We start from the raw sequence: 23292 nt of genomic DNA, 5'->3' as shown, positions 1-23292 counted from the left end.
GGCCCCAGCCCTGAGCCCGCTGACACCGAGGATGCGGCCATGCCCTGAGTGAGTGCCGGGGGATACGGAGCCCTTCTGGGCCCCCTGTCCCCCCCCCCAAGGGCTCAGGGGAGTGGGACCCCCCCGCCTGCCCTGACTGTGGGGGCTTCTGCGGGAAAGGATTGCGGTGCGGCTCTTTAGGGGGGGGCGAAGACCAGCGGGACCCCGAGGTGACGGTGAAGGCGGCGCCGGCTCTTCCCAGTGTCTCCCCAGGCTCCGGCAATGCTCGGGTGGGGTGGCCCCGGGGCTGGGGGTGGCTCCGGGGGGGGCTGGGGGGCATCATGATGGGGGCGATCCTGGGAGCAGGGAGGGACCCTGGGAGTGGGGGGGGGGGACATTTGGGGGCAGGGAGGTGCCTGGGGAGATGGGGGACACCCTGGGAGTTGAAGCTGGGGGGGGACACACATGACCCTGCATGTCAAGGAGGTTGGGGTACCCTGGAGACGTTGCAGGGGGGCCCTGGACAGGTTGGGGGGGTTCGCTGGGGAGGAGGGGGCCCCCACCTGCCCTGACTCTCCCCCCAGGAGGAGAGCGTGGTGCAAGACTTTAGGGGGGACGAAGGCCAGGGGACCCCGAGGTGACGGCGCCGGCTCTTCCCAGTGTCTCCCCAGGCACCCGCCATGCTGAGGGGGGTGTGAGGGGGTGTCTCGGGGCTGGGGGGGGCCTCAGGATGGGGGGGGGGCAGATCCTGGGGTCAGGGAGGGACCCTGGGAGTGGGGTGGGGTGACATCTGGGCACAGGGGTGTTTCTCGGGAGGTTGGGGACACTGGGGGGGACGACCTGGGGAGGTGGGGGGCACCCTGGGGAAGTGGGGGTGACCGCGGGGATGAGGGATCCCACCCCCCCCCACCCGCAGCCGCCCCTGGGGGCAGCCGGGACCCTGACCCGCCGGGGGGTCAGGATGGGGACGATGGGGACGCACCCACGGACGCTGCCACAGATCATAAAATAGTTCCTGCTGCACCTTGTTGTCGGGTCTCCGGGGTGCGGGTGGGCCCTGGGGGGCGAGCCCCCCACCCCTGCCAGCCCTTCCCGGGGGTCCCCAGGCTGCCGGGCCCCCCGGTGGGAGCCGCGTCCTCCCGGCCGCTGGCCACGCGGTGGCAGCACCGGCCCACGGCCGGGCGGGGACAGGGCCGGGGACAGGGCTGGGGACAGGGGCCGGGGGGCGCCTGCGCCCCTCCGGGGTCTGCAGGGCTCGGGGCAGGCGGTGTCCCCAGCGTGTCCCCCTGACGGGGGTGGCCCGTGCCCCTGCACACCCGTGTGCGTGGGGGGGGGGGGGGCGCCGCTGCCCCTGTCCCCGGTGGCAGCCGGCACGGGGGGACGGTGACAATGAGGGTCCCCACCAGCGGCCCGGAGCTCGTCACCGCTGCGGGGACGGGGGACAGGTGGGGCCAGCACCAAGGAGCGATGGTGGCACAGCCCCCTCCCCGGGGGGTCCCTTTTCCCCCTGTCCCCAGGGGTCCCCTCTGTCCCCCCCCCCCCCCGGGAGGCGAAGGCAGCAGCTGCACATCCAAACCCAGAGTGTTTTATTGGGGGGGGAACACGGAGCCCAACGATCAGCCGCGGGGACAGGGGGTGCCCCGGGGATGGGGACAGCACCGGGACACCCCGACGCCCTTGGGGGTGCTGGCATGCGGGGTGGGGGGGCACTGACGAGGGTGCAGGGGTGTTTTTGTGGGTGGGGGGTTGCGGGGCAGCGCGGGGGCGCGGGTGTCTCATCACGCTCGGCGTTTTCGGGGGGGGACGGTCACACCAGCGGGAGCTGGGACACCCCCCGCCGTCCCCGCAGCCCCGTCCCCGCGCCGGGGGGGGTCAGTCGGGGTAGATGATGAAGCCGGAGAAGGTGCTGTACTTGTTGGTGTTGCCGCCGTGCACTTTGCCGCCGTCCAGCTTGACGAAGACCTCGTCGCCCACGTCCAGGTGCAGGATGACGCTGTTGCTGGCGTAGTCGTAGTTCTGGTCCGCATCCTGCGCGATGGCGCTGGCCCGCACCTGGGGGGCACGGCCATCAGGGACACCCCCACCCCTACCCACCCACACCCCCCCTGGCACACCGTCCGCGGGGGGAGCCTGGGAGCAGGGTGCGGGGCTGGGAACGGGGGGCTGAGCCGCTCTGGACCACCCCCCCCAACCCCCCCCCAGCCCACTCAGCCCCTCTGTCCATCACCGCTCAAGGTCACGCCGCCCGTCTGCGGCAGAACCGGGCGAGGGAGCCAGCATGTCCCCCCCCCCGCTCCCTAACTGTTGCCGGCCGGCAGCGGTGACAGGAGGGGACAGGGACAGAGCCCCCCCCCCCGGGGTCCCCCAGGATAGGGCCACCCCCCCACACCCACGGCAGGCTGTCGGAGCTGGGTCTCACCGTCGGTGCTCGGTCCTGAGGACCCACTGGTGACGGGATCCGGAGAGCCCCGGTGCCCGGGACCCTGCGGGAGCCCGGGGCCCTCCCCTGCCCAACGCTCCTGCGCTACCCCCGGGGACCGGGGATGCCCCGAGGGGGCGGCGGCAGCTCCCGGGGGGGGGGGGCGGCAGAGCCGGCATCGACCGCGCTGGATCGATCCTTCTTTCTCCCATAATAAATGGGAAGCATCCGGGGCGAGGCGGTGCAGGAGCTGCCGGCCGGGCTGCGCCTCCGCGAACAAAGGGACCGGCCAGGGGGCACAGTCTGTCCCCCCCCCCCGGTGCTGGTGGCTGTCCCGGCCGGGGGGCACAGCCCGTGTCCCCCCCCCCCGGTGCTGGTGGCTGTCCCGGCCGGGGGGCACAGCCGGTTGTCCCCGGTGATGGCGGCTGGCCTGGCTGGCCCCGCCGGACCCCGCTCCCCGCCAGCTCCGAGCCCGGCGCTCCCGGGGGAGCGTGTCCCCCCGTCCCTGTGGCAGGAGCCCCGGGGATGGGGGTTTTGTGTCCCCAAGGCTGAGGCGATGGCAGGCGGTGGGGATGGGTGCGGGGCTGCGGGGCGGCTCCCCCAGTCACCCCCTCCATGGTCCCAGAGGGGGAACGGGATGGGGGAGATGGGGGTGGGGGTACTGGGGTGGGGGGAGCAGGGATGGGGAATCAGGGATGGGGGGAAATGGGATGGGGAGAAGAGGGATGGGGAGAAGAGGATGGGAATTGGGGTGGGGGAAATGGAATGTGGGGACCGGGGTGGGGGGAATTGGGGATGGGGGATCAGGAATGGGGGGAACCAGGATGGGAAAACTGGGATGGGAGGAAACAAGATGGGAAAACCGAGATAGGGGAAGCGGGATGGAGAAACTGGGGTGGGGGAGCAGGGCTGGAGGCGCCAGGTGGAGACGCACAGAGAAACGGGGCCAGAGGAGCCGGGCTGGAACGAGGCGAGGGGGAGCAGGGTGGGGGGCTCTGGGGGCACCGAGAGGAGCCGTCTCGGGGTGCCGGCGGCGGTGCCGGTCCCAGCCCGTACCTGCCCGTTCTTCATGAGGTCAGCCCACATGCTGGTGCCGTCGCCGCCGCGCATGAGGACGTGGTAGGTGAAGAAGTAGATGCCGGGCAGGGGGCAGGTGAACTTCCCGCTCGAGGGCTCGTAGTAGTTGCCCACGTTGGTGACCACGTCGTCGAAGCGCAGCACCTCGTAGCCCTCGTGGGGTTTCCGCAGCCCCGCGTAGAAAGCGATCTTGGGGCTGTAGAAGGAGGGGATGTACCCCCCAGGACCCGGACCCGGTGGCCCCGGTGGCCCCGGCCGGCCCGGCTCGCCCGGCGGCCCCCGCGGTCCCGGCGGTCCGGGGGGACCCCGCACGCCGGCGCGGCCCTTGCGACCTGGCTCGCCCTTGGCGCCGGGCAGGAAGGGCGGCGGGGAGGCGGCGGGCAGCTCGGGGCCGGGGTAGGGGTCGCAGACCATGCGGCAGCTGCCCAGCATCTCGTAGTGCGCGGCCGCCTTGGAGCTGTGCACCAGCAGCGGGATGGCCACCAGCAGCACCAGCACCATGGCCACGCCGACGGCTGCCCCGGCCACCCGCTTCCTGCGGCTCAGCCGGGAGGCGGCCAGCGCCAGCAGGTCCTCCTCGCCCTTGGGAGCGATGGTGGCGCCGGGGGGGGGGCGGACGGCACCCAGCCGCCCACCGAGCCTCACGCCCCGGCGGGGACCGGGCTGGGAGCGGGGATGGGGCGGGACGGGGCTGCAGCTGGCAGCGGGGCTGGGAGTGGGGACGGGAGCAGGGATGGGGACAGGGATGGAGACAGGGACAGGGATGAGGACGGGGACAGGGACGGTCACAGCAGCAGCGGGGCTGGGGATGGAGCCGGCAGCGGGGCTGGGAGCGGAGACGGGAGCAGGGGTGGGAGTGGGAACAGCAGCAGGGATGGGGACGGCGGCGGGGCTGGAGATGGGGACAGGGATGGGGATGGGGATGGTCACAGCAGCAGGGCTGGGGCCGAGGATCGGACCGGGAGCGGGGCTGGGGCCGGAGCCGGCAGTGGAGCTGCGGATGGAGCCGGGACTTGCGCTGGTGAAGGGGACGAGACCGGAGCCGATGACGGAACCGGGAGCGAAGCCGGGACCCGAGACGGCGACGGAGCCGGGAGTGGAGCCGGGGAAGGGGCTGAGACCGGAGCCGGGGACGGAGTCGAGACCGGAGCTCCTGCAGCAGCCAGGACCGGAGCCGACGATGCAACCAGGACCGGAGCCGGTGTTGGAGCTGGTGATGTAACCGGAGCCGGGATGGAGCCGGGACCGGAGCCGGGATGGAGCCGCCGCGACGCGCGGGGCAACTTCTCGCCAAGTTGCCCGGGAGCGGCACCCCCGGGAGCGGCACCCCCTCCCCCGGGAGCGGCACCCGAACGGCCCCGCCGCTGCCCCACGCCGCGCTCTCCCCGGTGCGCACCGGCGGGGACGGGGACGGGCAGCGCCGCCCGGGGCGGTTCTCCTCCCGGAGCGGTTCTCCCGGAGCCGCCCCCGCGCCCCGCTCGGGGTCCCCGGGGACGCGCGGCCCCGGGCCCGCGGCGGAGCCCCCCCCCCCCCCCCCCCGCCGGTGCCCGCCGGTACCTGCCGCCCGCGGCGCCGGGAGCCACGTGCCGGGGCCGCCGCCCGCGCCGCGCCGCGCCCGCGGCCCCGCTCCGCCCGCCCCGCTCGACGGCACCGGGCACGGCGGGGGCGGGGGGGGGGGAGCTGGGGGGGGAGGGACGGGAGCGCGGGGGGGCGGGGGGGAGGGGGTGCAGGGTTGTGATGGGGCCACGGGGGGGCCCGCGGGGGGGAATGTGAGTGTGCAAGGGGGGGTGTGTGTGTGTGTGTGCACAGCTCCGTGCGTGCGTGTGTGAGCGTGCAGGGGTGGGGGTGCGTGGGGGGGTGCGGGGCTGTGCGTGTGCAAGGGGAGGGTGGGGGGGGCGCAGGGTGCACGAGGGGGGTGTGCGCGCAGGGCTGCGTGTGTCTGTGCATGGGGGGGTGCGTGTGTGTGCGGGGGGGGGGGGCTGCAGCGGCCTGTGTGTGTGCGGGGGGGCTGCAGGGCCCTGGGGGGGGGGGGGCTGCAGGGCCCTGTGTGTGTGCGGGGGGGCTGGAGGGGCCTCTGTGTGTGCGGGGGGGGGTGAGCGCAGGGGTGGGGGTGCGTGTGCACAGGGCTTGTGTGTGTGCAAGGGGTGCGGGGGGGGGTTGCTGGGTGCAGGGGCGGGGGGCGTGTGTGTGTGTGCAAGGCGGGTACGGGGGTGTGAGCGGGGGGGGGGGTTGGGTGCACGGCTGTAGGTGGCACGGGGGCTGCATGTGCGGGGGGTGCACAGGGCCCCCCCCCTGCTGACGCAGCCCCGTGGGGCTCAGCCCCACGCAGGGGCCAGGCAGGCTGGCAGCCACAGGCCCGTTTTTGGGGGCCCCTCACCAGGGCTCACCCCGAGAACGCGGGCGCTGCCGGGGAGCCCCAGGCCGGGGGGGGGCTCTGCCGGGGCGCACGGTCCCTTCCCAGCCCCGGGATGGGGACAGAGCCACCATCCCCGGGGGCTCCGGTCCCCCCGCTGCCATCGAGGTGCCCATGCAGCCGGGGCTGCTGGAGGGGTCCGGATCCGGCCCCGGCTGCTCCCAGCGCCGCGGCGGAGCCGGTGCTCTGAGAGCTGATTTACGGCTGCTCTTTTCAAACCTTGCCCGAATTTGCTCCGTTATGCAAAATGAAGTCTTGCCCTCTGCGCTCCCGGGAGAGGAGACGCTTTCCCCGCCGCCGCCGCCGGCCCCTCGCCTGCAGCTTCCCGGCGATTAGAAAAATATCAGGGAAAAGAAGAGAAACCGGGCAAGAGCCACCGGCTGCCCCGGGCGGCCCCCGCTTGCCCCCCCCAGTGCTGCCCCGCACCGGGGACCTCTCGGGTCCCTCTGTGGGGGAGCTTGGGACGAGGGGGGTCCTCCTGCACAGAGCCACCAGGGTGGGGACGGGCCCATGGGTGGCTTTCCACATGTGTGTCTGTGTGCCGGGGTCCACGCGTGTCCTTGGGGTGTCAGCAGCTGGCCCCCCCCCCCACCCCCGGTCTGTGTGTGTGCATGGATGCGAGCCGGGGGGGGTGCGTGGGAGCGGGTGCGTGCGTGTGTATGCTCCGTGTCTACTGCGCGCACGCCGTGTGCGTGCGTGTGCACGCTCGGTGCATGCGTGTGCATGCACTGTGCATGTGTGTGCGTGCTGCATGCGTGTGCATATGCGTGCCGGGGCGCGGGGGAGATGCTCCCACCGTAGCGACCTCGTGTGTAATTTATCCGTATAGTTTTTAAATTTGCAGGCCTGGCCAGCTCCCTCCAAAGGGCGGCGATCAATCAGCCGGGATATTGGATGGATTTATGGGCCCTTTATGCAGGAGGATCAATGCAATCCTGAAAAACCCAGCAATGTTTGTGCAACAAAATACGGCGGTTGGAGCATCTCCCCCGCTCGCCCCGGCAGCGACGGGGACGGGGTCCAGGTGCCATCGATGCTGCCGGTGCCGCTCCCGGGGGACGGGGATGCCGGAGTCCCACCGCCGCCACCGCCACCCCCTCTGCCGGCTGATCCTAATGAGCAGCAACAGCGAATTAATTAGCCAGGCTGCGAGGGGAAGCCGGAGTGCTAATTAGCAGGCACCGAGGGCTGGTGGGGAGCGGGTGCCCGGGCCCTGGCCGCGGGGACGCGAGGGGACGTGAGGGGACACCAGGGGTCCCGTCTGCCCCCAGCTCTGCCAGCAGCGGAATCGGGGGGGGGGGGAGCCAAGGCTGGGGGTAAAAATAGCGGCGGCGAGAAAGGTCAGCCCCGGCGGGAGCAGCTGCGGGGAGATGGGAGGGATGGGGGGGGTCAGGGCCGGATCCTGCCCTCGGCTCCTGGGCTGGGCCTGGCTCCGGTGCCCGGCTGCCGCAGGGGGCGGCTGGGCTTGGGGGGAGCTCAGCCCCGTCCATGGGGGCTGTGAGCCCACTGCCAGGGCTGAGCCCCCACACCGGCACCGGGCGGGTGCCAGCGGCCATGGCAGGGACGTCCCCAGTCCCTCGTGGCTCCCAGTGCTGAGCTGTGCCTCGGTTTCCCCATCCTGGCTGCTCTCACTGTCCCCAAGCAGGAGCCGGGACGATGCTGTGGGCCACCCCGATGGGGATGGACATGTCCCCGACTGCAGAGCCAGCGGCTCCGGGGCCAGAGCTGGGAGCTGAGCCCAGCGTGAGCCATGGGGGCTGGAGGCAGCCGGTGGAGCCGCGGTGCTGGGGCACAGAGCATGAATAAATGCATAACGCCGCGGCCCCACGTCCCTGCCGTCCCCCCCCGCAGCAGTCAGCGGGGCCAGCAGTGCTGGCACAGGGAGGGGGGCTTTGGTGCCGCCGTCCGGCGACTCCACGTTCGCCATCTGCCTCTGTGGCCCCCGAGGACCTGCCAGCTCGTGCAGCAGCGTGCGGCCCCGCAGGGTCACATCCAGCGCCGGCGTGGCCCCGGCGCTCGATCCCTGAGCCCCAGCGCTGCCCTGTGCATGCCCGGTGCATGGCGCCCGGTGCTGGTGCACGGTCCGTAGCACCTGGTGCATGGCACCCGGTGCTGGTGCCCAATGCATGGGCGCCCAGTGCTGGTGCACGGTCCCCGGTGCTCGCTGCATGGCGCCCAGTGCTGGTGCACGGTCCCTGGTGCCTGGGGGACGTCGCCCTTCCTCTCCCCGTGGCTTTGCCAAACGTTCCCTCCCCATGGCGGTGGTGTGCCGGGACGGCAGACAGATTGGCGTGTCAGCGCGGGCTGGGAGGGAGCCTTGTGCAAATGAATATAGATGGGCTGGAGGCGGCCGGGCGCTGCGCGCTCCATCCAGGGCATGTTTGCAATAAAGCCCTGCCGCCGGGCCGGCCGAAATTGGATGAAAATTGTCCTTGAACGGCGACAATAAACCAGCAGCCGGGGGGGGGGGCTTGGGGGGGGTGGGGTGGGGGCTGCGAGGCCGGGCTGGGGGTGACGCTGCCGGGGCTGTCCCGATGCTGCTGCAGTGAAATGCCTGTCGGGACCCCGGTGCGGGGCCGGGGCGGGATGTGCCGGCACCACGGGGCTGCTGCCGGGAGCATCACCCCTGGATGGAGCCCGCAGCACCGCGGGGCCCCGGGGCTGTTCGCCTGCCCCCTTTTTGTGGGGTGGCAGAAGCGGCCGAACGGGCAGAGCATCACCTGCACCGGGGGGGGGGGCCACCACCACGTCCCCCCCTGCGGGCTCCAGCCCCAGCCAGGTCACCCTCTGCACCCGGTCCCCGATGTGCACCCAGAGCCCGACGTGCCCCCAGCCCTCACCCCGCACACCCCCTCTGCCCCGGCACCTCCTGGGCACCCCCAGCCCTCCCCTCCTGCCCCCCCCGGCTCGTCAGCATCTGCTGCTAATTGGTGAGGAGGCAGCTGGGAGGTTGCTGGTAGGGCTGGGGGGGTCGGGGGTCTGGAGCCGGCCGCCCCTCGGCAGCGGGGGGCGAGGGGACGGAGACAGGGTCAGGGTTGGGTGTCCCACCCAGGGGCAGCCGCATCGTGCCGGGGCCGAGCGGTGCTGTGGTGGTCTCATCCGCACCCCGAGTTCCCCATGTCCCCCCCCGGGATGGTGCTGAGCCCTGGCCCTGCAGCCGCTCGTGGGGGCTGCCCCGCATGAGGCCGGATCCTGCACGGGGGCTGAGCCCAGCCACAGCCGCCCCTGTCCTGCTGCGGCTGCCGCCACGGGGGGGGCAAGGCTGCACCCAGGCCACTGCTGTGATGAGCTGCGGGGTCTCAGCCGTGGGGGGACCACAGCAGCGACAGCCCTTCAACCAGCTTGGGGGGGGGGGGTGTCATCCGTTGGGAAGGGGCGGCCAGGGGATCCCGGGGGGGATTTACGTCCCCTCTCGGCTGTGCCCCCCCCCGGCGCTGGCAGGGGCCCGGCGGTGGGGCCGTCCGTCATGGCGTGCCGGCGCCTGCCGAGATGGATGGCTGCGGGCCGGCCCGGATTAATTCTCTGGACAAGCGGCATTTATTACGGATGCAGAGGATGTCGGGTGGAGAAATCCATCCCGGCCGGGCGGCAATTAGGCGGGTGGCCGGGGCACGGGGGTCCCGCTCGCCCCCCGCCACCTGCCCGGGCCGCCCCCCCCCCACCCCGCGCCAGCACCCCAGGTCCCCCCCACCCCGCGGGTCCCCCCCCAGCCCTGCCACGGGGTGCCGGGGCTCCCCCCCCCCCCCCTCACGGTGCTGCCCCCCGCGCCGGTGGGGCCGGGGGCTCATTGCAGATTCGCCTCATGCCCACCTGAGCCGGGCGCTGACAAATAGACATTTAAATCAGACAATTAGCTGGCCTCCACCGCTGACATTTTTAATGTATTAATGTGCATCAACAGCTAATACATATAAAATTCCCCTAATAACAGCACTTGGGTACCGGGGCTGCGCCGCAGCCGGCGCTGGCAGTGATGTACGAGTCCAGAGGGACTCCGGCCCCGGCGTTTGCATTAATTACCAGCAAACTGACAAGGCAGCGTGACACGCGGGAAGGCGCCGGATGCCTTCAACCAGCCCCGCGGCCGGTTTTTCCAAGCCCCGGTGTGTGCGTGTGCGAGCGTGTGCGAGCGTGTGCGCGCGTGTGCGAGCGTGTGTGAGCGTGTGTGCACGGTGCAGCTGGGCGTGCGGAGGGGTGCGCGGTGCAGCCGCATGTGCACGGGCCGGTGGCACCACGTGTGCGGGCACACGCATGTGTCCCGTGTCTCTGCGTGCGGGGACGTGCTGCCCGGGCTGCAGTGGGTGGGTGTTGGGGTGGTGGTGGGGGGGTGCTTCGTGTCCCTGCTGGGGGGGGGTGTGTGTGGGGGCACGCGTGTGCATCGGGACACACGTGTGCGTCAGGGCATGCGTGTGCATTGGGACATGCGTGTGCATCGGGGCATGCGTGCGCATCAGGGCACACACGTGCGTGGGGACACGCGTGCATTGGGGCACGTGTGTGCACGGGGACACACGTGTGCACGGGGACATGCACGTGTCCCCAGCGCTGTGCACGGCCACGCACAGGGACCGGAGGGGACAGCTCGTGGCCGGGGGAGCCTCCGACCCCGCTGCCCGCAGGGAGGGGCAGGCAGGATGCAGCCCCGGCCGCGGTCCCCGCGTGTCCCCGGCCGCGGTCCCCGCACGCCCGGGCGGTGACAGATGCTTCAATTCGCAGGAAGGCTCCAAAAATCGATGCCTTAAACGCTGGTGGCCGGGGCTGATCAATGGCGCCAGTTACGCCCACAAACGGGTGCTCATGGGGGGCTGGGGGAGCCCCCCTACCCCCCCCTGGGCTGGGGCACCCCGAGATGCCCCAGGGGCTCCTCTGCAGCCCCCCGGCTCCGCGTGTCGGGAGCACCCAGGGAAACTGAGGCCGCCGTGGGGGGCTCCAGCCCCCCCCCGCCCCATCGACCGCCGGCCCTGCTCACCGAAGGCAAATTTGACATTTTTAAATCCAGATACTTAAAGGAATCGATCGGGATGTGAGACCCCCGCCCCCCCCCCCGCATCAATCCTGCGCCGAAACGGGGGGGGGGGGGCACGGCACCGCAGCCCCCGCCAGCCCGGGCATCCTGGGGGCTCTGGTGAGGGGTCCGGCGCCCACCCAGGCCGGGGTGCCCCCCCCCCCCCCATTCAGGGTGATGGGACGGGGCTGGGCCCCCCCCCCCGGCGCAGGGCTCGGGGGCAGCGGAGCATGGGCCGGGGTCCGCTGGGACCCGCTGTCAGGGAGGCAGCCAGGCGCGGGGTGGGCAGCGCCGGGGGGGCCGCTGTCAGCCCGCCCTGACGGGCAGCCGAGCCGGGGGGGGGCCGCCAGCATCCCCCACTCCCCGCCGGCATCCCGGGAGGAATCCCCAGGGACTCAGGCGTCCTGGCCTTTCAGCTCCCCCCCCCCTCCAGAATCGGGGCTTTGCCCTGTTGCACCCCCAAACCCTGGGGGGGGCTGGGGGGGGGGGGGGGCTTCCCCCATCCAGCCCCAGGGAAGCAGCGAGCGGGGGACGATGCACCCCCAAAGCCCGTCCGGCTGCACCGCCTGGGGGGTGCTGAGCCGGGGGGGGGGGGGGCAGTTCGCAGCCCCCCGGGCCCTGCTAACGGGGGCTGAGCCCCCAGCGCAGGGCGACTGCGGGGCCGTTAATAATGGATGAGACCAAATTGGTGGCCGGCAGCCGGTTAATCCCTGCAAACACGGCGGCGGCGGCGGCGGGAGCTGAGCAAACAGGGGCTGCGGAGAGTCCCGGGGGGGCCCCCTGCATCGGGGGGGGGGGTTGGTGGGTGGGTTTCACGTCCACCATGCAGCGGGTACCCCAATACCAGGCACCGTTCTGTGCCGGGGATGGCTGCACCCCGGGAGGGGGTACGGGGCTGGGGGTGCCTGTGTGGGGCGACCGTTCCCCCACCACCCCCCCCGGCCCCCCGCCAGGTCCCCAGGCTGGCGCGGCGATGCTGATGCCGATGCCGTGCCCTTTGCCCGGCGTCGTGCCGGGGCAAAGTCTGGCGGGGGGAGCGGTGCCGCCGGGAGCTCCGTGGGGAGAGGTGGGTCAGGGCGGGCTGGAGCCCTGCCGGCGGGGGGGGTCTGGGGGGGCTGTGGGGGTACACCGGCCCCAAGTGGGCTTCATGGGACCATGGGTGGGCTCACAGGGTGCTGGGTGGGCTCAGGGGACCCTGGGTGGGCATGCACTGGTCCTGGGTGGGCATGTGGGACCCTGGGTGGGCCCAGGGGGTCCTGGGTGGGGACGCGGGGTCCTGGGTGGGGACGCAGGGTGCTGGGTGGGCGTGCACTAGCCCTGGGTGGGCACATGGGAGCCGTGTTGGCATGCACCCGTCCTGAGTGGGCATGTAGGACCCTGGGTGGGCATGCGGGACCCTGGGTGGGCATGTGGGACCCTGGGTGGGCCCAGGGGGTCCTGGGTGGGGACGCAGGGTGCTGGGTGGGCGTGCACTAGCCCTGGGTGGGCACATGGGAGCCGTGTCGGCATGCACCAGTCCTGAGTGGGCATGTAGGACCCTGGGTGGGCATGCGGGACCCTGGGTGGGCATGTGGGACCCTGGGTGGGCCCAGGGGGTCCTGGGTGGGGACGCAGGGTGCTGGGTGTGGACACAGGGTGCTGGGTGGGCATGCAGGTCACTGGAGGGGTCTGGCACGGGGGGGACAGCGTGACCTGGGGTCCCTGACTGCACTGTCCATCCCGCAGGGCGCCGGATGCCGGGGCCGTGCCGGCGCCCGCCGGGGCGGTGACCCCCTGCCCTGGGCAGCCCTGCTGAGCTGGTCACCGGAGCCGGGGGGAGGATGGCCAAGCGGCTGCTGGTGGCCTACGGGCTGTGGGCGCTGGGGGGGCCGCTGGGGCTGCACCACATCTACCTGGGCCGGGACAGCCACGCGCTGCTCTGGATGCTGACGCTGGGCGGCTTCGGCGGCGGCTGGCTCTGGGACTTCTGGCACCTCCCTGGCTGGGTGGCTGCCGCCAACGGGGCCGGGGCACCCGGGGACCGTGGTGGGACCGTGCCAGCCCTCAGCCCCCTGCGCCTGGCGGGGCAGGTGACGGTGGGGATGTATTTCGGGCTGGTGGCGGCGCTGGGGCTGCCCTGGGTGCCGGCATTGCTGGCGCAGCCCCTGGCCGTGGGGCTGGGGGTGCAGCTGGTCTCCTCGGTGGGGGACCAGACGGCGGAAGCACCCAGCATCCTGGCCGCAGCCTTCCTCGCCTCCCTCCTCTTCCAGGGCCGGGTGCTGGCGGTGCTGCCCGCCAGCCTGGCCGCCAGCATTGCCGCCCAGCGGCACCGGCGCTACAAGCCCCACGGGATGCCGCGGCCCCGGCTGGCCGCCCGGCTCTACCACCTGGGTCTGGCGTGCCTGGCCTTCGCCGCCCCGCTCGCCTGCCGCGGGCTCTGCGGCGCCGCCGGGGTGCTGGGCACCCTCCTGGCCCTGCCCCGCACCGCCACCGAGCTCCTGCTCCTGCCCCTCCACACCAGCCGGCTCCTGGCAGAAGTCCTGGGCTTCGCCAGCAGCTCTCCGGCGCGGGATCGCGGCACCGGCTTCGAACCGAGCAGCTGGAGCGAGTGGCAGCAGCGGGCGTACGAGGTGCAGGATGTGGCGCTGGGTACCCGGGGCAGAGGGGGGGGGGGATGCTGCAGTGGGAGGGATGCTGCGGGGGGATGCTGCGCTGGGGCGATCCGTGGGGTTTTGCTGCTCCCATGCCCGGGGGGGGGACACACACACACACGAACACCCTTTTTGGGGTCCCCTCCAGCCGCTGAGGGCACACGTAGCCCCATGCGTGGCCCTGGGGGGGGCCCGGCAGGGTCCCCACAGACGCCCCAGCGTGTCCCTCTCGCCCCCAGGTCCTGGGCCTCCCAGTCGGCTCCTCCGTCGAGGACGTGCACCGGAGCTACCGGGAGCTGGTGAAGGTTTGGCACCCGGACCACAACCGGCACCGGGCGGAGGAGGCCGAGAGGCGCTTCATCGAGCTGCAGGAGGCCTACGAGGAGCTGGCGGGGCCCAGGAGAGCGGCGGCGGGGTGACGCCGGCAGCAGCCCCCGCCGCGCCGGGGACCAAGAGCTGCGGGGGCGGTCGTAAACTTGGGGTTTCCCTCTCGCTGCTGCTTCGTTCCTTTGCTCGGTGCGACGCGTGGCCGGGGGGGGGGCGCTGGGCAGGGACGGCGCAGCGGAGCAAGGCGTGCGTGGGGCCGCCGATAAACCGTTGCACGGGGATGTCTGCGAAGCAGCGGGTGGGGGCTCGGGCGAAGCGTTGCACGTCAGCGGGTGCAAACCATCGCACGGTGATCCGACCACAGCACGAGGATCCCGCCAGCCCTTGCAGCCCCGGTGCCCCCCGGGGGAGAGGCGGGGCGGGGCGGGACGGGGGCCGCGGGGGGGGGCGGTTAGGGCGGAGCGGGGCCGCGAACCCGCGGATCCCCAAGCCCGGCCCCCGCCGCCCCTCATCTTCGGCCGTCCCCGGAGGACACTCGGGTGTTTCCGCCGCAGGGCGGTGGCTCTCGGCAGTTTCCGTCCACGTTCGGCGCTCGCCGCCCCGCCCCGCCCCGCCCATCGTGGGGGCGGAGAGGCGGGGCCTCGGCATTGCCGGATCCGATTGGCTCTCGGCGGAGATTGGTCACGCCTCTCGTGCGAGCCGGAGGCGGGAGAGGGCGGGGCCTTCGCGGTCGCGTCGGCTGGGCCGCTTGGCCATTGGCTGGCGGGATGCCTCCCTCCTCGCGCCGAGCCGCGTCTCAGCGCGCCTGGGGGCACCGCTCTGCCCTCTCATTGGCCAGGAGCGCTCGGCCCGGCCCCCGCTTCTCATCTGACTGGCTGGAGGCGAAGGAGGGCGGGCCGAGCCGGGCCTTCCCCGCCCTCTCATTGGTGAAGTCTTCCAGGAGGGCGGGCGCGGTGCGGCGGCCTCGCGCCGCCGTTGGCTGCCGAGCGGTGGCCGCGTCCCGATTGGCTGGCGCGGCCTGAGGGCTCCTGCCGGGCCGCGGCCCCCGCCCCCCTCCCCGGTGCATCGCGGCGGCCTGAGGTGAGGGGGGGGGGCGCGGCGGCGGGCAGGGGCGAGCGGGCCCCCACCGCCACGGCCGGTGAGTGCGGGGCGCCCGAGGGCGGCGGGGTCGGGCCCGGCCGGGGGAGCGCGGGCAGGAGCGAGGGGAGAGGGCGGGGGGAAGGGTGGTCGGCGGGGGAGGGCCCGGCCGGGGGGTCGGGAGGGGCCTTGTGTGGGGAAGGGGGGGGGGGATGAGGGGCCTTGTGTGGGGAAGGGGGGTCGGGAGGGGCCTTGTGTGGGGTGGGGGGGGGATGAGGGGCCTTGTGTGGGGAAGGGGGGGGGGATGAGGGGCCTTGTGTGGGGTGGGGGGGGGGATGAGGGGCCTTGTGTGGGGAAGGGGGGGCTGGAGGAGCCTTGTGTGGGGAAGGGGGGGGGGATGAGGGGCCTTGTGTGGGGTGGGGGGGATGAGGGGCTTTGTGTGGGGCAAGGGGGGTTCTGTGGGGGAGGGAACAGCTGGGGGGGTGGGCTGCGGGGAAGTGGGGGGGCAGGAGGGGTGCTGTGTGGGGAAGGGGGTGCCCTGCGCGGGGGGTGTGTGTGGTGTGGTTTGGGAGGGAGGGGTGACAGTGATGGGGGGGGAGAAGGCCTGGGTAGTGGGGGGCTATGGGGAGGAGTGCCCCCTTCCCACACCCCCAGCGCGGGGCGGCTGGGGAGCGGGCCCATGGGGTGGTGGGCAGGGGTTGGGGGGGGGGTGCAGGCAGTGGGGGACCCAGGGGAGGCTGCAGAAGGGGGTTTTGTGGGTTGGACTGGGGTGGAGCTGTGGGGGTAAAGGGGGGGGGGGCAGGGAGCGGCTGGCTGCAGGGGGGGAGCGGGGCAGCCCGTGATGAGTCAGGGCCGGCCGGGGCGAGCTGTGGGAGCGCGGGGCTGGCGTGACGGGCGGGAAGCGGAGGGTCAGGAGCATTAATACATTATTTATGCCGCAGCCGGTACACGTACACAGCCCGTCTCGCCCATCGCTTCCACCCGCTGTCCTTCATCCCTGCCTCCGCCGTGCCGCTCCTCCTGTACCGACCCGGCTTGTAAATCCCAGGGGCGGGAATCCTCTCCCGGTGTGCTTGGAGATCTTGCTCTGTGGCCTTTAGTTGTTACCGTAGCACAAATAATTAACTAATGAGGGTGGTGAAAAGCAGGATGAGTTGCAAAGAGGGAAATGTTGTTTCCCCCCCCCCGTGCCTCCACAAGGCTGTGGTCTTTAGCACACCTGAAGCTCCACTTCTCCCCCCCCCGCCTTACTCACTCAGGATTTTCTCCACGAGAAAGCAAGCCAGCAGTAAGTTAGAAGTGCCTGGTCCCCACTCTTTTCCCCCGTGGGTGCTCATCGGTGCTGTTCTTGTTTTGTGCTTGATGATCAGCTTCCTGAGTGAGCAGAAAGAGGCGTTAGTGTATCCGCAGAGGGAGCTGTTGCAGAGAAGTTGTGAGGCCTCCTTCCCCGCCGAGACGAGCCCTGCACCGCGGTTCCATAGGAAGGAAGGCGAAGAATAGGATTTTGTTTCGTTTGGAGAGGGGAGAAAATCCTGTGAGGGATGTGGGATTTCTTTCTGAGGATGCCTTAATGTTTCCCCTGGTGTAATCATCTTCCCTGGGTATAGTGGTCCTCTGCGGAGGGGTGATGGTCCCATCAGTTCTCTTGCGAAGCAGCTTGCCATCATTGGGCCATCAGAGGAGCTTGAGATGCTCAACAAAAGCTTCTTTGCGGAGCCTTTGTTACCTGATGGGAGGTAAACTTGGAACAATCGACAGAAAATCCCCCGCTGACTACTTGTGGGATCTGCTCCAGTGTCCCACCAGAGCCTGGTAGCTATTTTCATGATTTTGAGCTATTTATAATGACTACTTTTCACTAGCTTTGGGCTGCCTTTCCCGCTGGATGCTTCCATTGGAAAGCTCTGGCTGCCACGTCTTTCTTCGGAGCTGTTGTAGGTCTTGAGGCCTTTTGCCTCGAAAGTTACAGGTGGAGGGTGCGGAGCGTTTTGCCGTACCGTTTGGCTCTGGGACTTTGTGCTTTCTAAGCAGGGCTCGCTCACACAAGCTGGGGGGTGCCCCGTTATGCAGTCCGGCTGGAGTGTAGGCGCGGATCCGGGAGATTTTGGGACCTGGAGGAGGTCCGGTAGAGCAGAAAGGGCAGCGGGCGTCTGTGTTTGGTGCGAGAGCTCCTTAACTCCTCATGGCTGTAGCTGGCACCGAGCTTCTGGCTTCCCTCGTAACCTGCCCCGGGGAGACGGAGTGTGGGAGCGCGGCCTTGCCCGTGCTCGGGTTGAGGAGTAAAGGCAGAATCTCCCCAGAAGCGCCTGCGGTCGGTATCGACGCTGCCTCCCGAATGGTGGCGGGGGGGGGAAGAAGTGTGGGTCTGATGGCTTCTCCCTCCGCACCGCCAGCTAGGCCTTCCGACGGTCGGGGAGCGTGGGACGTCCCCGCTGGGGTCCTGCTGAAGTGTCACTCGGGTCCGTATCGCTCTCCCACGGCGTTGCTCTGCGCACTCGGTGCTTGGGGCCTCGGTGTTTATTTCCTTTATTGCAATACTCCGTTAATGATGTAGTGCGTGTGCGCTGGGCCAGCAAAGCGCGCGCGGCCCGTCTTAACTCTCGGGCTCGATCTGCGTGAAAGTTGTGTGCGGCTTCCGCAGCTGTTGTGCTGTATGTCACGTATACGTGGCCGTAGCTATGTCTGCTGAGGTTACCGTCGCTGCAGATTTGCCAGACTAAACTCCTCTGGCAGGAATTGTCTAATGCATAAGGGTTTTGGTTTTTTTTTTTTTTAAGTGTAGCTTACTCTTCAAGGGGCGTTTAAATATTTTATGATTTTTCTGAGCCATGCAACCCCGAAGCAGAAGGTTCTTGTTGGATTCAGGACAAAGGAGCTCTAAAGGTGACTTGCAATCTGAAGAGGATCTATAGGTACTGCATTTTTTAAAAATAATAGAGCTGGCAATTAAAATACGGGCCTTATTTTTAATGATATTTTCAAGCTCTGTCTTGGGATCTCAGACCTGGAGATTAGCTATAATCAAGGAAAAGGCTGAGGGAGAGGGGGAGGTTTCTAGCAGGACTACAGTAATCCCCTTCACCCCCATTTAAATTGGGGGAGATGAAGGATGTTTTCACCACTTAAAGCGGGGCAGTGAAAGGTGGCATCTTCTGCTGTATTTGCCATCATTTTTTCCTTCCTTCCTTTTCAAAAGCTTCTGATTTTTAGACACTTTGATAAAAAGTAAAATTTAATCTAAAAGACACGTGTTTATCCTCTTAACTATGAAACAATTCTTGGCAAGTCACCGAGACTCTTCCAGATCACAACGCTGGCAAATACAATCTAAAAATAGTAGCGATGCGTGCAAAATGACACAGGACAAACATACATGTGCGAGTTTCCATTGCAGCTGTCCCCTCCCGGGCAGGCTGGTTAGGAAGGGATACAGAAAGCTTTGACTGGATGGGGAGAGGACCAGAAGACAAAGTGCAAAGAGATCTTTGCCTCAGGAAAGCGAAATTTGGTGTCCAAGTCAAGAGCATTTCACTTCTGCCGAATTGCTCCGCTCGCACCGCTGTGTAAAGCGTCAGAAATCCCACCAGCAGCTCCCAGTACCCCTTTATCCGGCAAGTGAGTACGGAAGGCAGCGTGCCACCAGGAATCCTGCACCGCAGCCCCCTCCTGAAGAACACAAAACCCGGTAGTCTGCTCTTCTATCTTGTTTAAGTATTTGTAAACGCTCCGGGTGGGGTTTTGTGGCATCATCGGAATAGATACGGGGAACGTTTTGTCATCTGAAATCCATAGTTTTGCTTCTTTGTGCTGCAAAACGATACACAGCCTGTAAGAGGTAGATGTTTGAGAATAGCTAATGCCCAGTCGTGCTCTGCATAATGCATTTGGTGAAAGAACAATAAATGTGTGGATTTAAACAGAATATAGACAGCTAATTATCTCTGAGGTTAAATGTTCAGTTCATTCCTGAGGAAATACTGAAAAAAAAACCCCAAACCCCAAGAGTGATATTAAGAAACTATTTTTTTTAAATCCTAAAATGGTTCTTTGTATTGTACAATGTTACGATCCTTCCTCCAGTACCGTGAAAGGACTTGTCCAGGACAGAAGAAGCAGCTGCTTTGTGCAGGCAGGGATTTGGCTGTGGGCGCTGGCGTTAGACCTTCCCAGACCTGTGCTCGGAGAGGCGAAGGAGCCTGCGCTCCTCCTTCCCCGCGTGCTCTGACCGAGCCATTGTTTGGTGGAAGGAGCTTCTGAAAACCGATTGTCTCGATTTGAGGGGGGGGGAAAGAAAAAACCCAAGTTACAGTCGGGCTTGTGCTGAGCTTGCTGCTGAACGGTGCGCTTCCTTCCTTTCAGATGCGGGGTAATAAAGCTGCTGGCTTTGATTAAAACGTTGGCCTGATGTGTTTCGTGGTCTGTTTCAGGGCAAAAAAAAGTTACTTCTTCGAACAGAAACAACCGAGGCATCTGTTGAACGTGAGAGATGAACAGGCTTATTTTGGTCTGCTGTAACTTAACAGGTATTTGCCCAAAAACCCCCCAAGCCTCAGGGTTTCAGCGCTGCATAAATTCCCCAGGGATTCAGTGGCGGTCCGGGGAAAAAAAAACCCAGGCTGTGCTTGTGCCGTGAGCCGGGGCTGGCAGCGCCCGGCGAAGGCAATAGGAACGTCGGGGTGTCGGTGTGTTCCTGTGCGCAGTGGGCGTACTAAACCTGCTCCTCCAAGTTTTGTTCCCTGGCAGGTAGAATAAGTTCCCGAATTTCTAGTGTAATTGTTGCCTTTTTTTTTTTTCAGGACACGCTATAAAATTGAGTTAATTCCCTTCTTGCGTGAGTGCGTTACGGGGGGGGGGTGCAGTGCTGTAGGTAAACACCCCGGTCCTCTGAGGCGCTGGAGTCTTGGAAAATGGATTTTTATTTGAGGATGATTATAAATTACTGCAGGACGATTTATTCTCCTGAAATGCTGTTGTGTGTACTCACAGAGACGACTCTTACGTGCTCGATCGACAAGATTAAAATAGCTTGGTAAGGGACTACTTAACTCGAAAGCCAATTAGCCAGATGCCACTGTACAGCGTGACTTATGCTCCAGCCGGGCGTGAGGCGGGGGCTGGGGACGGCCCACCGTGCCGCCTGCCCGAGATCCCAAAACAACCCTGGTAAAAACCCTCCCGAGAAGCAGACTTATTTATTCTTCAGAACTCCAGATTTCTCAGCGAAAGCATCTTCCATAGACTAATAAAAAAATCCAGACAAATTTCTCCCTGTTTATCTTCTTTTCCTTCAAATAGGGAGCTATCGAGTTCTGAGTTTACTGAAATAATCCGTCTAGACGGAGCAAGAATAGCACGGCAAGCTAACGCCGCGGTGGGGGATTTAGAAGTTGTTTCTTTTCTGACTTGCCATCTGTAAAATTTCGAATGTTTCTCTTCTTTCTAAATTAGATGGAATATGCTGATATTTGAGCATTTAACAATAACGTGCATTTCCAGTGTGATTTGGAAAAGTTTTACGTCGTCAGCTGAACGCTGGCAGCTCTGGGAGGAGTTTGGTTGCTCTGTCCGTAGCAGGAGGGCATTGGGTTTCTGCGGGTTATATTGCTCCCCCGTCAATTCTGTTATAACCACAACATTTTACTTTAATCCTGCAGGTAGATTTCTTGACGTTTTTGTATTGATGCTTTACTGTTTCTATAGACATGTACAGTGCGCTATAAGAGCCTTATATTGCCCTTATCTGAAGGAGCTCTCCACCTATAACGAGTATTTGAACTTGCATTAACCTTTGCTATTTTACCAGTCTTGAAATTTCCACTTGGGTTTTAAAAACGCTTGTGTGTTTTACAGCCCTCTCGCGCCGATCTGTTTAAGGTTCCCGGCTAATAGCCATGTTGAAATTTCCAGCCCATCTGCCGGGAGAGACGCCGAGTTAAAGGCAGGTCACGCAGCAGCCCGAACCCCGATTCCGACATGAGCCGGAGCTGCTTTTGACCGTCTGGCTCTAGATTCTTACCGCGGGGTGTATCGGATGAAATATTAATTGCGTCATCAAGGAGTAAAGATTTGCCGTTTTATACTCGTCAGATACATCAGTGGGGTTTTGTTTCCAGTCTGTTACTTTATTACTTTTGTGCTTAGAATTTAGCTTGCCAAAGAGTAATTCAGAACCTGTTGTATGTTGTTTGTTTCCCCCCCAAGACTTAATTACTGTTTCTTTTTCTCCTTTGAAGTGGGTAAAAGTCTGTTTCTTGGGTGATAAGGTGTAGTGGGTTGGTTTTTTTGGGGGGATTTCCTGATAACTTCTTTACTGGCAACTTTTATTTTTTACAGCTTATTTCTAGACTTTGTCTGAATGAAGTGTTCTTGCAGTTATTTGCTTTTCGGGGATGTACACGCAGAGGCAGTTTTTAAGCGTTCCTTTGTTTCATGAATTAAGTTTGAGACGACTGAGGGAGTTCACGTAAAGTACTCTCAAGCGTGACGTTACACGCTTTTTGTCAGTACCTGTGTATTTCCGCACTCCCTCTGGATTAAAGCGTGCTCGTCTTTATTTAAAAAATGAAATTATAAAGACGACTGTAAAGCACAGTTGTGGGTTTGTCCTTTTTTTGTTTGTTTGTTTTTAAAACTCTGGGCAATATGCACTGAAGGCATTTAGCTCTGGTATCATAGGTCAGTGCGTGAGCACTTTCCTTCTCCGCAACCTGACGTTATCTTAAAATCACAGGAGGTACCGGAGGTTCCCGGCAGCTGGATGGCTGCGCTGCCTGCAGTGCATTTCCTGGTCGTGGACACAAATCAGTCAGGCAGGGAAGTGAAACTTGGGTGTAATTGTGCAAACCAAAGCACATCGGGCACGCTAGCACAGCCGGCAGAGCTCGACCTGCCGGCAGTTTCCAGGCGTCGAGCTCAGGGGCCGCTCACGTCCCGATACGGCAGCCTAATCCTTTGCTAAATTCTCCAGCTTCTGTATTTTTGAGCGGAGTTTCAAATGCCACAATTTTTACGAGGTGTTATTTAGTGCCTCGAGGCATCAAAACGAACGAAGGCGTTTAATTCCGAGAGCGGAAGGCGGCGGGGCAGGAGTTTGTAACCACCTCTCGGTTTGGGACTCTGTTTGCAGGTAAAAAATTCTTTTGCACAGTCTTTTTTGCGCTGACAGCGAGCGTTGACTTTGTCTCAGATTTAGATTGCTAGGGTCACTGGTTAGAAATAAGTTTTGAACTCCCGTGTAGCTAGTGAAGGAAGATTCTAATGGTAGGAAATGTCTATTTTTAAATCAAAATAGGCTCATTAGGACCCTGTGGATGAACCCTGGGGCAGTCTCGCCGGTTCGTGTGTTGCAGGAGCGTTGCTGCATTCCTCAGACTTGTAAAGTGTATCCCTAAAAAATAATCCTGATCGTCGGGGTGGACGGGAGTTGAACTTCTAATTATTTCTGGAGCAAATTAGATGTGTGTTTCTCGATGCTGTCATTTCGTTTTCACGAGCGTGTGGGTTTTGCTAAAATGCACCAGGTCTCCTGATGTTTGCTGAAATATTTTGCGTCTTCAGTTACCCGCGTTTTACATATTGAAACGGCAATTTTTGTGTGTTTCCCTGCTCCATTGTGAAGATGGCTTTGAGGTTTTGTCATGGGGGCCGGATCCTTCCTTGGGGTTAGGCGGGTTTGCCGTGGCCAAGAGGTCTCTATTGTTTCCTTACCTTGTGTATCCTGTTGTTCTTTGTTTAACCTGTCATTGCACTTGATGCGGTGCCTGCCGCCCCTGCTTTCGCTGGCTCCTTAAATCAGGAGCGCCGGGAGCAGAAGGAAAACACGCGTATGTAATGCCACGCGGAGCTGCCCCTGCACCGCCTGGGTGGGGGAGGCTTGTGTTTCGTGCTCTGTTGAAATAAGCAGAGGAAGCGTTTAAAATTCGCGTGCTTTCGGGCGCTGGCAGCAACGTGAATTTTGCCTTCCCTGGGATGCTGGCTGCATTAACGCACGAGAGAGATATAAGAGTTCGCGCCGTCATGAGTGTTGTCACCGAGTGTAGGAACCACGCTCTCGGTCCACGTTGTCTGATGGCTCTTACGTCCGTAAATGCTGGCATTTGTGTAAATGTGTTTTTTTATGATGGGTTCTAAACCTCCCTGGTTCTACTGCTTGCATGCTTAAGTGACAGTGTCTTACTGTAGCTTTGAATTCAGCCTGTTGAAACTGTACCAAGTCTGTAGGGATCTTGTTGCTTTATATTTAATGTTGCTTTTTTTCTGGCTAGTTGTTTCACCACGCCTTTAAACAAAAGACAAATTTTACTCTTAAAAAGCACGAGCAAAACGGCTCTGACAAGCTGTGAGACTCAAGGTATGCCTTGGCTAG

General features: G+C 65.1%; 3 protein-coding genes across 8 annotated transcripts in view; 2 read left to right on the top strand and 1 right to left on the bottom strand.

The window, feature by feature from the left end:
• Positions 1-1851: 1851 nt before the first annotated feature.
• On the bottom strand, positions 1852-3988 carry C1QL4 (complement C1q like 4). The gene is made up of 2 exons (XM_076363942.1): positions 3455-3988; positions 1852-2031 (listed from the first exon to the last, which is right to left on the bottom strand). Exons 1-2 carry the CDS (start codon positions 3974-3976, stop codon positions 1852-1854), a joined length of 702 nt encoding a protein of 233 aa, XP_076220057.1. The 5' UTR covers positions 3977-3988.
• Positions 3989-11931: 7943 nt separating this feature from the next.
• DNAJC22 (DnaJ heat shock protein family (Hsp40) member C22) lies at positions 11932-14015 on the top strand. Its single transcript, XM_076363940.1, has 3 exons — positions 11932-11959; positions 12619-13502; positions 13763-14015. The coding sequence occupies exons 2-3, from the start codon at positions 12714-12716 to the stop codon at positions 13940-13942; spliced, it is 969 nt and encodes a 322-aa protein (XP_076220055.1). The 5' UTR covers positions 11932-11959; positions 12619-12713; the 3' UTR covers positions 13943-14015.
• An 896-nt stretch (positions 14016-14911) lies between these two features.
• The window catches only part of SPATS2 (spermatogenesis associated serine rich 2), a 30561-nt gene continuing 22180 nt past the window's right edge, over positions 14912-23292 (top strand). For 3 of the 6 annotated variants that reach the window (XM_076363937.1, XM_076363938.1, XM_076363933.1), the window contains exon 1: positions 14912-14988. The gene's annotated coding sequence lies outside the window, so the exon portion shown is untranslated. Of the gene's footprint in view, positions 14989-19354; positions 19451-21899; positions 22054-23292 lie in introns of those variants that run through there. The other 3 variants (XM_076363934.1, XM_076363936.1, XM_076363935.1) reach the window with 3 other exon arrangements.

Source organism: Aptenodytes patagonicus, unplaced genomic scaffold (assembly GCF_965638725.1).
Source record: "Aptenodytes patagonicus unplaced genomic scaffold, bAptPat1.pri.cur scaffold_299, whole genome shotgun sequence".
NCBI classification, from domain to species: Eukaryota; Metazoa; Chordata; class Aves; order Sphenisciformes; family Spheniscidae; genus Aptenodytes; species Aptenodytes patagonicus.
Note: the sequence above shows the minus strand (reverse complement) of the source record. Positions and strands in the feature narration are given on the sequence as shown.

Coding starts and splice junctions, on each gene's coding strand:
- C1QL4 (XM_076363942.1), bottom strand. CDS start 3,976: ATGGTGCTGGTGCTGCTGGTGGCCATCCCGCTGCTGGTGCACAGCTCC. Junction 2,032..3,454: donor ACCTCATGAAGAACGGGCAG/GTACGGGCTGGG, acceptor CGTGCCCCCCAG/GTGCGGGCCAGCGCCATCGC.
- DNAJC22 (XM_076363940.1), top strand. CDS start 12,714: ATGGCCAAGCGGCTGCTGGTGGCCTACGGGCTGTGGGCGCTGGGGGGG. Junction 13,503..13,762: donor GGCAGCAGCGGGCGTACGAG/GTGCAGGATGTG, acceptor TCTCGCCCCCAG/GTCCTGGGCCTCCCAGTCGG.